The sequence below is a fragment of the Diadema setosum genome, chromosome 9 (assembly GCF_964275005.1).
Source record: "Diadema setosum chromosome 9, eeDiaSeto1, whole genome shotgun sequence".
In the NCBI taxonomy this organism is placed as follows: Eukaryota; Metazoa; Echinodermata; class Echinoidea; order Diadematoida; family Diadematidae; genus Diadema; species Diadema setosum.
In genome coordinates, this window is record NC_092693.1 from 25,830,502 (window position 1) to 25,848,690 (window position 18,189).

Genomic DNA, 18,189 nt, shown 5'->3' on the forward strand with positions numbered 1-18,189 from the left:
CCAACTCTCGACTAGCTCACCATCTTCATTAGTTTCAGTGTAGCCCCAATTGACGTGATGGCTGTTAAAGGACAAGTTCACCTTCATAGACATGTGGGTTGAGTGAATAGAGCAATATTAGTAGAACACAGCAGTGAGAGTTTGAGGAAAATCGGACAATGTGTTCGAAAGTTATGAATTTTTGAAGTCTCTGCTCACTCAAGGCTGGAAGAGAAGACTACTATAGCTTATGATGTCACATGTGTACAACGATACAAAGAAAGAATAAAGGAAATTTAACATATTTTCACTTTTCTCGCATAACAAAAGAACACTTGACTTCTCTCTTTCAGAAGGCAGGGGGAATAATATTACCCTTAACATACGACATTACCAAGTCGAAGAGATGTGCACTTTATTCAAAAAGCGAAGTTTTGTGAAATTCTCTTTTTATTTTCTTTATATCGCTGTACACATATGACATCATACACTCTGGTAGTCTTCTCATCCAGCAGTGACTGCGCAGATACTTTGAAAATTCATAACTTTTTAACGGATTGTCCGATTTTCCCAAAGCTTTTACTGATGTGTTTTACTACTGTTGTTGTATTCACTCAATCCACATATGTATCTGAAGGTGGACTTGTCCTTTAAAGTCTCCTATGACAACATTGATGCGACTGCTGGTGACATCAGGGGGAATGTCAAATATATATGATGGAAGGAGGTTTATACACCGAACTGACAGATATTCCCTTGGTGTTGATGGTAATGATTTCAATGTCAGCCGTGTCAGAAATAGATATCTTGTCAGCAGACAGCCCATTGCGTAAGAATACTGCACTTCCATACTGGTCGTGTGGCCTCTCGGCAATGAGGGTCATACCCGAGATGCGAGGACGTACCCGTGAAGGTCTGCGATGCGTCTCTTGGAGACAGAGGATATCACAACTATGCTTGGTGCATAAATCTGCCAAAAGATCTTGTTTGGCGCCAGTTAGACCTTCGATGTTCGATGATATTATACTCAAGGCCGGCCCTGACAAGGGCCCATGCTCGCGACCTTGGGCATCATCGACAGTTCTTACGTCTTGTTGATTCATGATAAAGAAGTTGGATAATTGTTGATAGCGTAGTGTGGTTGAAGAATTCGCAAGTGAAAAACACCTGACAGGGACCGCGACGTGAACGCTCCTTCAGTGGCCCCCATTTGAACAGTACTGTGCTGCTAGCCTTGTATACAAACGCTTACGATGATTTTTTCAGAGTAAAAACAGAGGAATACCATCGCGTAAACCTCCGTAAAACAGGCGAATGTTCGAAAATTTGCACTGGCTTTTTCTCGAAGATTTGGGTAAGCTGTACCCGATACTTCGTAAATAATAGGGGTCGAATTCTCAAATGCTCCACCCGATCCTTCGTATATTAGGGCATATAATCTATGGAAGGTCGTGTATCGCGATCACCCGATGAAACGAAGTAAGCAAACTTTTGCTGCTGCAATTTGTAATGTGACACTCACTGCAGAAAAATTGCCATGTTTGTCATGTGACTTCTGCTTACATCCTGTTTATGACTTGAAACTCTGTGCGAATTGGGATGTACTACTGATGGAGTATTATGAGTGTCCAGGGTTTTCACGATGCTGCTTACTACATAGCATTAGGACCTACTACAGGTATGTCTCTAACAGTGATCACATTATTGACACTCTCTTGTAGATACTAATTACTACCCCCACCAAGGAAGGAGGTTATGAAATCATTGGCTTCGTTGTTTGTGTGTGTGCAAAATAACTCAAAAGTTGTGAATGGATTTGGATGAAACATATATGGGAAAGGCTGAGAATGACACAAGGAACAGATGATTAAATTTTGGTAGTGATCCAGGAATTTTTATGGATTTAGCGAAAGATTTTCAATATTTTGGCAGGTAGGGTCAATGAACTTGGGAGTTCAAGCTGACCATTTTTGAGGTTTGCATAAGCACAATAAAGTACATGCTTTGCTTGGGCGAGGTGCCACGCAGCTGGAAGCTGATGATGCAACAAAAGGCTTCTACAGTGTATACTGTAAAATAAGGAATCTTCACATGTATTTTAATTTTGCAAATTTGAAACGAATTTGGAAACGAGTTGCTTGATGGAGGTCTGGGCTCTCAGAGTGCTTCTTTAGTTAAATTTTGTTTACAGCACATCGTTCTCAAGAATCAATCATCTTGGTTACTGACTAGTAGTAGTATTTATCATCGTATGAATGGAAAGGAATAATGGAAAGTTGACCCACAATGAGTGAGATGTCTCTGATACATTGGGAGACAAGACAAAATTTTGAAGGTACAATGAAATCAAGAGAGGGTATGAAAGCACAGCAAGTGGGGGGGGGGGAATCTTCAAGGACATAAACAGCTTCCATAGATACCCTTACTCGGACCGCAGTGCGGCAAAAAGCACTCTCATTTATTGTTTTCGTATGCATGCCAAACAATGGCATGAATACGTAATGATCTACAGCACCTCCCCATTACAGCACCTCCCCATTGCACTGTTTGTTACTGCAACACATAAGGTAAAAAGCATCAAAATGCATATTAAATGAAGTAGAAAAATTGCTGTTATAAATACAAAATCAGCTCTGATTCAACGATGTAAGTAATCATGGCATGAATTCTGTGGTGACAAAATGAAATAGACATATTATGTTCAGGGCTGGAAAATGCAGTGATTTTTGCCTTGACTCTGCATTATTTTGTGCTTAGATATATCTTTAGTGTATATTCTGCTGAAAGATATCAACTTTTGGTTATTTGATGTCTTGCATGAGAGTGCAAACCTCTTCGTCTCCTGCAGTTGCAGATTGATGGGAGCATGCTTGATTGGCTGATGTATTCGACCTAATCTTTAAAAAATTTCTCTAGAACCAGAAGTGATAGAGCTAAGTTAATACTATGAGTAAGTACATTGATGACTGGTGTTTCTAGGTTGTTCATGGCCGAATTAGGTTGTCCCCTCCCCCCCCCCCCTTGTCGTGAGGGAAGGGTCCAAATAGGGACATAAATTGTACATGTTTATCTTCTTCTTGAAAACCCCTTAATGGATTTTTACCAAACTGGGCAGGTAGTGCATATCTAGGGGTTTAGGATCTCAATTTGTTAGACTGAGCACCATGCTCCCCTGGGGGCCTAGTCCTTGCTTTTTCTGGAGGCATTCCCGACTACCCGAAAAATGAGCGATTTAGGCGATTTCAACTGAGTTTTTTGAAGTTCAGAGATCTCGTTGAAGAAAAGTATATCCCCGATTTCTAATAACTTATTGACACAGTATTTTCATATGATTATGCATTATACAGGTAAAAGACTCCCCCTTGAAGTACCCTCCCTCACTGACAATTCTTCTCCCTTACAGCATGGCACATTCAAATGTTCAGCTAGTAGGTGTATCACTTGTAGTACACATCCATGAGAGTGACTCTTTCACCAGCAAATCTACCGGCCTCTCTCACCACACCAAGGGCAACATCACTTGTACTACCACTAATGTCATGTATTTTATCACTTGCAGAGTTTGTAGGATCCAGTATGTTGGTGAAACCAAGACAACACTCAAAAGACGCTTCTATGGACACAGATCCACTGTCAACACAGCCAAGCTCAACACTCCAGTGGGCCACCATTTCAATCTTCCCAATCATTTCATCACTGATATGACTCTACAGGGCATTGAATCTTTAGGCACTTGTCCAGACACAGTCCGAACCAGCAGAGAGAAGCTCTGGATGAAACAACTTCACACCATCCAACCCCATGGCCTCAACACTCAGGAGGGAAATGACTAACCACCTTTATTCTATTTATACTGTATATTACAATTTTTTTCTTTTCTTTTTAATTATTTTTTTTTCTTTTTATTTTTAATTTTAATTTTAATTTTATTTTGTTCTTTCTTTCTTCATGCTTTTTCATTTGCAGACCCTTTTATTCCCAATTGATTCATTCCTCTTGTCAGAGTCTTTTTTTATACAGCCTCTTTCCACCTACACATACACACACTTGCTTTTGTTTGTGTTTATACATATTTGTGTTTACTTTGCCCATTTATACTTGCTTTTCAACATATACATTTTCTCTCCCTTGGATTTTTTTTTTATGTGCTTTGATTATTATTAACATTATTATATTATTTCTTTTGATCAATATCATTATCATCTCTGTTGTTATTATTTTTACCATTACTGTGTGTACATACTTTGATATGTTTGATTACTTGCATTCGATGGTTGGTTGATTCTCACTTTCATTTTGTTGCCCCCTCTTGGTACACCTTTTTAGGGCTTTGCTGTTTGCTCAGCCCCCCCCCCTTGCTATTGCTATTTCACTCTCTCCCTTTCTTTATCCCTCTGTTGTCCCTTTTTCCCTTTTGACTCCAATAATAATGATCCATACTTTTGTAATAACAACACAAAGACTGCTCTTAAAGGAGGGGATACCTTTTACAGACCTCCCAAAATGCAGCAAAACATTAAATATGAACCTCAGGGGACTTGTTTAGGCCACTGCTGAGAAATTTGGAAGTCAACAGTTATCTACAATTTGAATAATGCACAAAACTCAACTACTCAGTAGTTCTGTGTGTCAGCCACACTTAAAGCCTTTTTGTTGCAGTCTTCTGTATTTTTTTTTTTTTATCTATAAACACAAATCTAAAAGTATAAGAGCTGATGTAATAACATATAGAGTGTGTGGCAAGAATGTATATAGAAATGTTTGTAAGTTTTGATGAACTTTCTTCACAAAATATATATGATGGACACACATGCAGTGCATGGGTCTGCAAAGGTAGCCTAGTAATGTACTGGAATTTACGGTGAGCCCCGAAAAAAATTCAATTCAAAATCTAACAGTCAATAAAAATGTACTAAATGTTACCTTCCACTTTCAATACTTTATGGGAGTTTCTAAAATGATACTCTCTTCAACATACCACTGTATTTATACAACTCTTCATTTAAGGCATGCAAATGGGATTCCCTACCTTTAAGTTTGATTGATTGGTCCATGACTTCATGCTTATGTTTTTCTTTGTTTTTAATGCGTACAGTTATAACAAGGTACCTGTTATAACCAGTTTTTACTGTATTGAAATAATTAAAATCAAAGTCAAATCGAATCAAATGCATTGGATTCCAATAATAGAGGAAGCTCAGGTCATATCAGGCATATTTGATTGGGTCCCAACTTTTATTAGGACTGTGTAGTCTTGGGATATCTTGCTTTTTATGCCTCCACCAGGAAGTGTCGCCGGAGCCATTATGTTTTCGGGTTGTCCATCCGTCCGTCTGTTTGTAATGAATTTTGTGGACAGTGTAACTAAAAACCATTTGGGGTATCCTAATGAGACTTGGTATGTACTAGTATATATGCATGAATGGACAAAGTTGTGCTTATCAACTTTGCGGTGCACATGCTCAATGTCACACACAGACACACACACACAAAAAAAAACACCTGAACCACCCTTCCAACTAAAACAAAACTGCCCCTTTATAAAGTATAATAGCTCTTTATAATTAAGTATCATAGCTCTTTGAAATGAGTAAGTGACCAGAGCTAGACAAGTCATATCTTTATTGTACTGCAAAATGTTGCCAAATAACACCCAAAATCATACAGAAAGTGACACAAATGATGAATAAATTGCTTTTGTTTTCCTTTGCATGCAGAAGTTTTGGTTCACAGGCTATGAACCTGATTGTGTTAAAGTGATAGAAATCAACCTTATACTATTCACCATGGATGTTCTTGTATGCGTGGATCATATATTCTGTTGTTTTCACATGTATATATTTTTTTGTCTGTATTCCAGGTAGAATCTATGGCTGCTTGTTCAACACATCCCTCACCCCAATGCTGTCCTTGCCATTTGATATGTTCTCCCTGTAAGTATAAAAGTTGGAAGTGAGAGGAATGATATGCTATACATGAGAGCAACAGTCTTCTTGCATTACTTTGTCTAGCAAAATGTCACGGGCATGTAATCCGCACTGTAGTTTTTCTTTAAAGATAATGAAGCATACCATACCTGAATAAACAAGATTGCTCTGACAATTTTGTGCCTGGGAAGAGCATTTCTCATGGGCTTTTAAATACACATAAACTATTCTCTCTTGGTCAGGTGAATGAAAGTTAAAATTTTGTTTTGTTTATGGTGATATGATAATAGATCATTATATGAGTGCCACTTAAACATATGAGATAAATTACCAAGACTTCTCTAATTTTTAGTAATTTTATGTATATATACATACAGTTGAACCTCTATTACCCGGCCTCCCTTTATCCGGATCTCTCTATTATACGGACGCAATCTCGCCGTGATTTTTCTTTTTTTAATAATTACAGGAGGAAAGGGGGATACCCAACTCCTTGAGAACTCCTACACAAACACACATGAATTACATATTACTTCCAACATGATCAACATACATTACATCAAATTTCCTTCCATATTGCTTACCCTCAGACATTTTAACATCCCCAAACATCCCCAAATGTAACAATGAAAAGGTTGCAGTATACACATTACTACATGTGGTACTACAATGGGCTACATCAGTACATGTGTATGTATATGTACATGTATAAAGCATTGAGTCTCCCGTATCTGGCCAAATCCCTTATCCGGATGAGCCCCGGTCCCGACTTGTCCGGATACGAGAGGTTCAACTGTACATACACATACACATGTATACACATATTCAAAAGTATTGTGCGTCTTGTGGGAAATCTGGGGAGATGTCAAAATCTCTTTGCATGTATAATTTTTGAAATCTCTGTAGTTTGGTAATATGAGATCCCACTTGTATGCATGCGCAGTCAATTTATTCATAGCATGTGCACTTTGTGGCAATTATGATACACATATCATAATACATGATACGCATCACAGTCTGTATATACTGTGATAATTCTGATTATCAATTTACTGTACCGTATTTGCTGGCGATATGGTCGCAAGGCCAGATAAGCCGCATCCCGACTTTGATGGTGAATAACAGGACCCAAAAAGTGAAGAACTTTGTTCTGATCGAAATTAATTAGGGCATGGGTCAAACCTCTTTTGTTCAGGTTCATTGACATGTTCGTGTGATTGTTCCCATACATTAAAAAATAGCAAAGAAATACATCAATTAAGAAATGACTTGTTCTCATGTTCAAGTCTTAGCACATTAACAATTTACATAAATATATTTAAAAGCTATTTCTCTACGCCTACAAGTATTCGTACGAGCCACATCGTAACCATGCATTCACACACATTATACAGTATGGATAATACCGTACATGCGCAGGCGAGATATACAGTACATTATGGTGCATACATACATACTAAGTTGGCAACGCAGCGCTTGATCATGCCAAACACGACATACTTCTTCAAATCTTTTTACTGTATATGAGGATATTGTGGAATATAAAGGAAGTATTTGGACTGTCTCTGGAAGGTTGGTGACTTTCAGGGGCGTTTTCATGTTTAAAAGCTGATATTCATGTGTAGTATTGTCTGAACCCAACATTCTGTCCATAGTTTATGAAGTATTTGTGTTGTGGATCGCCCCGCTGTCGTGTGGTACATACGTATGCACCGTACCGTACTGTATACATCGCCTGCATGCGTATCTGTATACATACTGTATAATGTATAATGCGTGTGAATGCGCAGTTACGATGTGGCTTGTACGAATACTCGAAGGCGTGGAGGAATAGCTTTTAAATGTTTGATATTTTGTTAACTTGCAAGACTTGAACATGGGAACAAGTCATTTCCTCATTGATGTTAACATTTCTCTGCTATTTTTCAATCTATGGAAAAATGTCACGTGAAAGTGCTACGAAGATCAAAACCAAAGCATCTTTTCATATCTTGGCCCATGGCCTATATTCTTCTACTTTATTTTTGATAAGAAACTTTGATATTTCTACAAGTTTCCATGTAGTAGGCCAGCCAAGACAATTTTTTTTTTTCTTTGGACGGCAAAATTTGTTTATGCTTAGTTTCCCAGCTGAAAGTTTGCAAAAATACTGAAGTTTAGCCTACGGTCGGATGTCGAGCGCATTTTTGCCAAAAAATGCCTTTTTAAGCGCAAATTCGAAAGAATGTAAAAAAATCCCCATTTTTTTTTTTTTTTTGGTCAAAATAAGCAATGGTTGATAAGTACCTTTCAAACTACAAATGTGTTATCTTCCATTTGAAGTTAAAAACCTGACTAATATACTTTTGAATGTGGAATATTACACGCACATAGAGTACATGGCGCAATGAAACATAAAACTGTGATTTACTCAAAATGATACTTTGTGAAATCTACCAATATTTCAAAGTTTTTTTAAAACCGTCTAAATCAATCTATTTAATTTTTTTTTATTCATTATACCCCGACCCACACAGAGTGTGTATGGGGGTATATAGGAATCGGTCTGAGGTCGGTCGGTTGGTCGGTCCGTTGCAAAATCTTGTGGATTGAACTACTCTCTCATTTTTAGAGCAATTGACCCCAAATTTGGCATGTGAGACCGCTATCAAAGGTAGATGTGCAAGATACCTTTTTTGTTAGTATCGCTAATGCGTTGCCATGACAACGGCATATTTTCATAAAAAATTTTGTATCAAACTACTCTCTCATTTTTGAGCAATTGACCTCAAATTTGGCATGTGTGACCGCTATTAAATGAAGATGTGCAAGACACCATTTTTGTTAGTATTGCATAATGCGTTGCCATGGCAACGGCAAATTTTGAAAAAAATCTTACAAAATGTTCTGGATTAAATTACTCTCATTTTTTCAGCAATTGACCCCTAATTTGGGATGTGTGACCGTTATCAAAGGTAGATGTGCAAGACACCTTTTTTGTTATTATCACGTAATGCATTGCCATGGCAACGGCATAAAATAATGGGTTTTTTGATCGAACCACTCTCTCATTTTTATTTTAGCAATTAACCCCAAATTTGGCATTTGTGACCGCCATCAAAGGAAGATGTGCAAGACACCTTTTTCGTTAGCATTGCATAATGTGTTGCCATGGCAACAGCAAATTTTAAAAAAATTTCAAAATGTGGATCGAACTATCTCAGTTTTATAGCAGTTAAAGGGATCGTATAGTTTTGGTCGAGGTTTCTAACATTTTTTTTTTTGTGAGATAATGAGAAACCTCTTATGAAATATGAAAGAGCGTGTAATTCCATGAGGAATTCTATGTTTATTTGATGAAAATTGATTTTGAAATGACTGAGACATCCAAAACAGAGCGAATCAATAAAGTGTGGGACCCACATTTTACAACGATCGCTTTGTTTTACTTTGTTTTTGGATGTTTCATTCATTCCAAACCCGATTTTCATCAAATAAACTTGAATTCCTCTTAAAATGGTATGCTCTGTACTATTTCATTTAAGTGTTTTCTTGGTATCTCACAAAAAGTTGAAAGTCCAATTCTCATCTACGCCAATACTGTACTATCCCTTTAAGTTGAAATTTGAGATATAGAGTCAGTGTACACGTAATGTGTAGTTATGCAGGACACCTGTTTTTTGTCCCCACCGAACGAGTTCAAGCAGGGGACTATGAAACGGGCTCCGTACGTGTGTGTGTCCGTGTGTGCGTCCGTGTGTGATCAAAATCTTCAATTTGCTACTTCTCTGTCATTTATGAGCCAATTTTGATTCTGTTTGCTTTATATGATAGCACTACGTGGGAGCTTTGAAACTTCTACACAGAATTTCAGTTGTGACCTTTGACCTTGACCTTTGACCTATATTGTACGTTTTGCTACAAAATGCTACTCCTTCGCCATTTCTAACCCGATTTCGATTCCGTTTGCTTTATGTGATGGCACTAGGTGAGGGCTTCAAAACTTCTACACAGAATTTTGACCTTTGACTTCTTTGACCTTTGACCTTGATTTTTGACCCATATTGTACATTGGTTACAAAATGCTACTCCTTCGCCATTTCTAACCCGATTTCGATTCCGTTTGCTTTATGTGATGGCACTAGGTGAGGGCTTCAAAACTTCTGCACAGAATTTTTAACTTTGACTTCTTTGACCTTTGACCTTGATTTTTGACCTGTATTGTACATTTTGCTACAAAATGCTACTCCCTCGCCATTTCTAATCCGATTTCAATTCCGTTTGCTTTATGTGATGGCACAAGGTGAGGGCTTCAAAACTTCTACACAGAATTTTGACCTTTGACTTCTTTGACCTTTGACCTTGATTTTTGACCGACATTTTACTGTACATTGGCTACAAAATGCTACTCCTTCGCCATTTTTAACCCGATTTCAATTCCGTTTGCTTTATGTGATGGCACTAGGTAAGGGCTTCAAAACTTCTACACAGAATTTTGACCTTTGACTTCTTTGACCTTTGACCTTGATTTTTTACCTATATTGTACATTTTGCTACAAAATGCTACTTCCGGCGGGGACATATATTACGCACCGCGTAATTTGTACTTTTCGTTGTTTGTGAATAAATCTGTTGCCATGGCAATAACAGTTTTTTATACCAATCATACAAAAATATGTGAATTGGCCTAACTCCCTGAGTTTTTGAGTATTTGACTTGAATTTTAGCACATGTGACCACTGCAGTATGTAGGTATGAGGTTCAGAACAAATCTTCTGTCGATGTTGAACAATACGTTGCCGTGGTAACAGCATTTTTTCACAAAAAAGGAAAAAAAAAATATTGTGGATTCAGCCAACTCCCTCATTCTTTGAGCATATAGCTTGAAATTTGGCACATGTGACCGCTATGGTACGTATATGTGCAAACTTAATCTTTGGTCATCGTTGAACAATGCGTTGCCATGGTAGCAGCATATTCTGAATTAAAATCATACAAAAATACTGTGGATTTAATTATCTCCCTCAGTCGTTGAGAATTTGGCTTGAAATTTGGCACTGTGACAGCTATTGGACATTGATGTGCAAACTTAATCTTTTGTCATTGTCAAACAATGTGTTGCCATGGTAACAGCATTTTTGTAGTAAAAAGCATACAGAAATATTGTGGATTCAGCTTACTCCTTCAGTCTTTTAGCATTTGGCTTGAATTTTGACACATGTGACCACTATGGTACGTAGATGTGCAAACTTAATCCTTCATCATGGTTGAACAATGCGTTGCCATGGTAACAGCATATTATGAATTAAAATCATCCAAAAAAACTGTGGATTCAGTTATCTCCCTCACTCAGTCATTGAGAATTTGGCTTGAAATTTGGCACATGTGACAGCTATTGTACGTTGATATGCAAACTTAATCTTATGTCGTTGTTAAACAATGTGTTGCCATGGTAATAGTATTTTTAGCTCACCTGAGCCAAAGGCTCAAGTGAGCTATTGCGATCGTTCTTCGGTGGGGAGGTCCAAATGGGGCCTTAATTGTACATTTTCATCTTCTTCTTGAAAACCTCGTTATTGATTTTCACCAAACTTGGCAGGTAGCATCCCTAGGCAGTTAGGATCTCAATTTGTTAAAATGAGCACCATGCCCCACCCAGGGGGGCCCCAGGGGGGCCTAAACCCCCCCCCCCCCCAAATTACGGTATCTTTAAAAATCTTCTTGAGAATGCCTGGTCAAATTTTGGTAGAGCTTTGTGTAATTTAGATTAGTAACTGCATGAAAGGTGAACATGCGATACTCAGGTGAGCGCTATACCCGTGGGTCTCTTGTTTTTAGTAAAAAGCATACAGAAGTTTACATTGTGGATTCAGCTTACTCCTTACTAAGCTTATTCAGTGTTGCCATGGTAACAGCATATTTTGATTGAAAATCATCCAGTATTACTGTGGATTCAGTTAACTCCCTCAGTCTTCAAGCATTTTGCCTGAAATGACCGCTATAGTACGAAGAAGTGCAAACTTTATCTTTCGTCATTGCTGAATGGTGTGTTGCCATGGTAACAGTATATTTTGAATGAAAATCATATGGACATTTTGGTTCAGCTAACTCTCATTTTTTTTTAGAGCATTTGGCTTCAAATTTGGCACATGTGACCACTATGTTACTGAGATGTGCAAAATTTGTCTTTCGTCATTGTTGAAAAATATGTTGCCATGGTAATAGCATATTTTGAATGAAAATCATGTGAATTCAGCTAACTCCCTCAGCTTTTGAGCATTTGTCTTGAAATTTGGCACATGTGATAGCTATGATACATAGTTGTGCAAATTTCATTTTTTGTTCTGTCAAAAATTGTGTTGCCATGGTAACAGCTTTTTTATGAAAATCATAGCAATTGCCGATTTTCTTGCTCCCTCACGTTTTGAGCACTTGACTTGAGATATGGCACATGTGACTATCAGTGAGCAAAATGTTCATTCAGTGTTGAACAATATGTTGCCATGGTATTACTTTTTTTTTTATTTTTTAGTAAAAAGCATACAAAGTAATTGCTGCTTGAGCTACATTGTGACTCCCTCGGTATTAGGTGGGGGTATTAATTACATTGAGTGATAGTTCTAGTTGGACATATAATATATCTTCTGATATCACATGCAGAAAAGAAATTATAAGATAAGGTGAAAGATTACTCGTTTTATGTTATCTTAAATGGGACAATATATTTTTACAGGACGCGCATTTTGAATGAAAAATTGCTTGTATAGCGTAGGCGCCATCCTCGCTGGTGTAATTGTGGTAGCCAATTTTGCGCCACGCGTAAATTGTGGCAGCCAATCTTGCGCCACATGTAAATTTGGCCTGCCACACGTAATTTCCAGTGTTGCCATGCATTCTGTCGCGCCATACCTCAGTTTTTTGTTTTGTTTCTTTCTTTTTTCCATTCTTTTTCCCCCTTCAAAAATATTTTTGCGTCTTTACCTTCGAATGCATTCTCGACGGTCACTTGCTAGGTGCTCGAGGTACTTATACGGTTTATGAGTCAACGGCTAGATCGTCGATCGCGTGTGACGTACCCGCATCACACGCGGCTATTATCGATTCCACTTTACTTGCCAGCACCTGTGTGTGCACAGTGAGCGCCGTATAATACCACGTTCACTGAGATTCCGCTGAGCATAAAATTTATGTGCGCTTCTCTCCGATCACTGAGAGTTGCCACTGTTACTATACGTGCGCAATACCCGGAGCAGCAGATCGCAGAGAGAGCCATTTGCGAGTGATCCAGTATGCAAAGCTGCCAACCTTTGGAAGCACAAATTAGTATAAGGCCTACGCATCAGCTCTAAAATTCGTATTTTGTTTTTCTCATCAGAATTCCTATTTTTCAATCTCCTTCGTACTGTATTAAGATAAACTCGGTGATGTATGAGGCCTAGAAAGTCTAAAACATGCACAAACCCCCCCAAAAAAAATAAAAAAAACAAACAACAACCATGTTACGACACATGACAAAGACAGTATCGAACTGGTCACAAGCACGAAAAAAAATTCCGAACTACGCAGTGTTCAGCGTTGATTGATGAATACTTACACTTTTAAAAAAGTACTAGTACATGAACCTCCAAAAGCTTGCTGCGGTTATTATGGAAACTTCCACTACCTTACATGAGAAGGGGAATACTCTCAACTTTTCAATCTCAAGAGAGCTTTTGTGTTTGCGAATGCATATATTTGTTGCGTATTTTCAATTATTGTTTATCCATAAAACATAGTTGTGCGTTGTTTTCGGCATTTTCATTCGATTGAATTTTAAACATCATCATTTTCATAAGTTTTCCAGTTTCTTTTCCCCTGACTGAAATCAGATAGTCTGCCATAACGATGATTGCGAATGTGCCGATGTTTGAAACACGTGGTCACAAAGAAATGGGTCATGTGCTTCTGATGCCTTGTTTGATAGGATATTGCAAGTTCGATGGATCGAGTGCACTGCAGCTGCGCTTAATGGGTTGATTACGGTAAACAGTTTACATTCAGTATGAAGAAATTATCATATCTTTTACGAGAAAAAAAAAACCCAGACAAACATAACAAAACAAAACAAAAACAAGCGAATGTTTACAGCCAAATCATCTTCGTATATAGTGGAACATCGAAGTTCATAGGTGAAGTTAGTTCCTTCAAACCGAAAATATGCACTTTTAATGAGCGTGAAATTGTGATTTTTTTTTTTTTTGTCGAACTGGTGTAGTGGCTGCAACACATACTTGTAAATTTGTGTCGGCAAACGAGACCTTTCATATCTTTCTGTGATTCCATAAATCGAGTGCTTAATCAGTCCCCTTTTTATAGTTCAGGAAACATCTATAATAATCAAGTATACACTGTAATTCCAGACTACGATCGACTGTTCGATGTTTCTACTGTGGGCCAAAAGAAAGGCTATAGAATCATGATCCTTGCAATGATTCCTTTAATACTCACAAGCTAGTTCTTTGATCGATATTTCCAGGGTATTTACACTCTGTTTATTAACAGAATTCCCTGGTGCGCGCATTCTTTTGTCTGGAACCTGTGGTCTGGCACCTGCTTTTGTGGAAATTTCTGCAAGGGGGGTGTCAAGTGTCTTCGATCCGAAGAGACTGCATACAATCTTATCGCTTCTGTTTATTGTTGTGTTTCCCTCTTATTCTTTGCTGGCAATGAACAATTAGATCTTTACGAAGGTTGCTAGCACATGGTTCTTTTTGTTGTGAACGTACGTTACGTGGACTGACAAAACTGTCACATTTTTGTCAGTCCACATAACGTACATTCACCACTAAGTTTACAAATGGTATAAAACACAGTGTTCAATACATTTTGAGGGCTGTTATTATCTTTTCTATTCAATATAAAGCCATTCAGTTGCAGAACAACATATTTCCAATGATCATTTATTATTTGCCATTCGTATGTTAGAACAAAGATGTCAGTCCAGCGTAATGTACATTCACACAAAAAATTTCATTTTGGCATAAATTCTAAAATTGCTTGTTTGAAGCATTTTGGGGGCAAAGTTATCTCTCATTAAAGTGTTCTCAAAGATCGTATTGTATTTTGGGGTAATGCACATTGGAAACAGAAAATAAAGCAACATCCCTGAAATGGCCCCCTTTACCTTGGAAGTGCCCATTTATTATATCAAATGCACAATGACATTGACATATCATACAATTAACATACGTGTACTTCCTAAACTCATAACACAATAACTCATAACACAGTTATACTCACTTTCATGAACACCGTTTGTGACCCGCGACAATGGTTTCAGGCAAAAGTCACAAGAGAGAATTCCCTCCTAGGTGGGGTACAAAGATTTTGACCATTATTTTTGTTGATTTGGGTTTTTTGCAGAAATAGAATCTTTGATATGTTTTCTACATGTACATTAAATTTCGTAGCATAACACTAAGTTTTTCCCATCAAAAATGGAATTCTAAACACCCTATGTTGGATCGCACTCGTCAGTTTCAATCTCCTTTCGAATGCCACGCCATTATGCCCAGTGTTGCTATGGCGCGGCATCTCGCGTGCGATTGGCTAGTGCATCGCGCACATTTACATAGTTCGGCTTTCATATACACGTCTCGCAGCGTTTCGGGAATGTTTTGTCCATGCCTGCATGCTCCATTGTTGTTGCTACAATAGATACGCTCGTTCTGTATCTAGTGTATGCATGCTCTTCGTTTGGCTTTCTATCCCAGCTTTTCTACTGCAATGTTCGACAATGGAACAGATACGATGGGGAACATGGTTTGAACGCATCAGAGTCGCAAATCGCCACACAAATCGTGAAACATACAATCAGAATCTCACTTGTCGATTGCAGCAAAATCACATAATCGTGTTAAAAAATATTCTCGAAACTGTGAGCTTGTAGTAAATATGACACCAGGTTGACACAAAATGCAGCAGAGGAGAGGAAAGGAGTGGTCATAAATTACCAATATTCAAATAATAAAGTCAAAATTGAGTTCTGAGGAAGGTGCCCGAGAAATTATGTGAAGAGGATGTGCCTTGCCAATGGGCAGTCTACTGCTGCAAAAGATTTAATCTATAGACTTTCATATTTTAAAAAGCATCTATGTTTGTAATGGAGCTATTTGTGCTATAAATTTAAGGCTTTCAATATTGCTTGATATAAATGGAGAAATGTTTTCTGACTTATCTCTAACCACCATGCTCTGTGCTCACAGAGAGCGAATGGCCACTGACATCCTACAGGGCTGCTTTGTAGTTGGCTGCACACTGTGTGCCCTTATCAGCCTTGTACTCCTGAGAGAACAGGTGGCCCATGGGGGAGGTCCTGAGTGGCTGGAAGACCCTGCAGGGGAGAATGCTAGAGGTGGTGGCAATGCTGGAGTGGCTGAGGGAGTCTTGGAACGAGCACTGAGGGGGTTTGCCAACAACAACCAACTCCAGGCAGCTCAGAATCAACAGGTAGGGGCCAATTTCAAAAAAAAAAGAAAAAAGTTTGAGGTTAGAAACTTACAATTCTTGTTTTTATGTTGGTAATCTATGTCATCTCAAGGGAAGAGATAGTAATATTATTAATGGTTGTATTCAAGAGGCAAGAATATTTATCTTCTCTACTCCTCCTCATAATATCATAATATGACTTTTCGTACAAAAAGAAAAGGTGGGAAGCATAAGTAATTCGGAGAGGCTGACACGGGGGGGGGGGGGGTCGTGTATGCATTATCTTGTGTATTTCCTATCTTTTTAATGTGGACGGGCTTGGAAATTTAAATTTGTATGGCTATCTCCTCCAAAAGCATTTGGCACTGGGCTGCAGCGACTGGTGCTCTCAGCCGCGAGAGGGTCTGCTCTACTTGGTCAGCCATATTTTGTACTCCGCTCTCCGTCACGGTGTCAACATCGAGGGCAGAAAAAGTCTAAATATGCATAATGCATGATATGCGTGACTAAAGAGCATAACGTTTTATATTCAGCAATTTCTGCTTCCTGGACTCTTTTGGCTATCATGTGCAGTGGATCATGCATATTCAGCAATTGCACTCTGCTCTTTATCACTCGCCCAGCTGATCACTCGCCAAGACGGTGGACATACACATGCATGCTGTGTACAGGTACCGCAGAGTGGCCTGTGTGTGTATGTATTATGCCATGTTGTTAATCGGGGTACACGGAACATTGCACATGTTGCCACTGGTGAGCCCAAATGAAAGCTACAAATGCGGTATTTAATTTAATTTTTGCATGACTGCAAGATCCTGTGCAGCTCAGGTGAGTTGACATACGCTTCCGTTTGGCGTCACAACGTTCTCGTTCACCCAATTGAAAAGTCCCTATTGAGTTTACTCTCACATCAGATGTCATTGTACAGAGACTGTTGTATATCGTCGCTGGGGTGACAAGACCTTGTATCTGCAATTTTGGTGAAAATGACTTTTTTGGATTAATGGTCCAATAATGGGTTAAGTGATGTCCTGTCCAAATCCCAACTGGTTTACTCCAAAAATGAAGTCACCACGGCATGTCAAAGGAAAGGCTATCCCATCATTTGCCACAGTGCTTTGGCGGCCATGTGTTTTGGCTCTCCTGAACATTTTATATTTTGTAGATACGAGGTCTTGTCGCCCCAGCGACAATATGTCCATTCCAATGGTGTTCAGGATGCAACAATGTACATGCGCCACTGCATAGAACAGACAAGTCCATTCTCACATGTAGGGCCAACCAGCAGGTGCGGAATGAACCGCCCCTGTATCAGCTACTCACGGCTCGGTCCCTCTGGTTTTTAGGGAGATTTGCGTATGAATTGCACACAAAATTGGTTTATATTTGCTAAACATCTGCAATATTGGTGAAACATGCTAATGCCTTGTACAAGTCAGCCGACATCAGCCTCTTACATCTACATCACAAACTAAAATAATTTGTAGCGAATGCATACAGATTGGCCACAAATAGTATTACGTATTATAAAATATAAAATATATTATTATTTGTATTACGTCTGCTTTGCATCTAATTTGCGAACAATTTGCAAGTGCATAACAAACTCTTCAGGTAAACCCGAAGTACTATATAAATATAGACCCCCAAAGACGTGTGATCCACAGTTGCTGTCATCCAACAATATAACAATCACTTTTTCCAAGTCCAGCAATTGCTCCAGAGGTGGAGAAGAAGGCAAAGAAGAAATCAAAGAGCTGTTTGCGTGAGACCATGGATTGGTAGAAGACTGGACCTGGGCATGTACACATAAGCTGATGGTTAAGCTGCGTAGTGA

At 38.6% G+C, this 18,189-nt stretch overlaps 1 protein-coding gene across 1 annotated transcript in view; it reads left to right on the forward strand.

The window, feature by feature from the left end:
• The window catches only part of LOC140233518 (E3 ubiquitin-protein ligase MARCHF6-like), a 193,174-nt gene that overhangs the window by 50,439 nt on the left and 124,546 nt on the right, over positions 1 to 18,189 (forward strand). The window contains exons 5-6 of the mRNA XM_072313637.1: positions 5,840 to 5,912; positions 16,130 to 16,373. Coding sequence (XP_072169738.1) covers positions 5,840 to 5,912; positions 16,130 to 16,373 — 317 coding nt within the window. The remainder of the gene's footprint in view (positions 1 to 5,839; positions 5,913 to 16,129; positions 16,374 to 18,189) is intronic.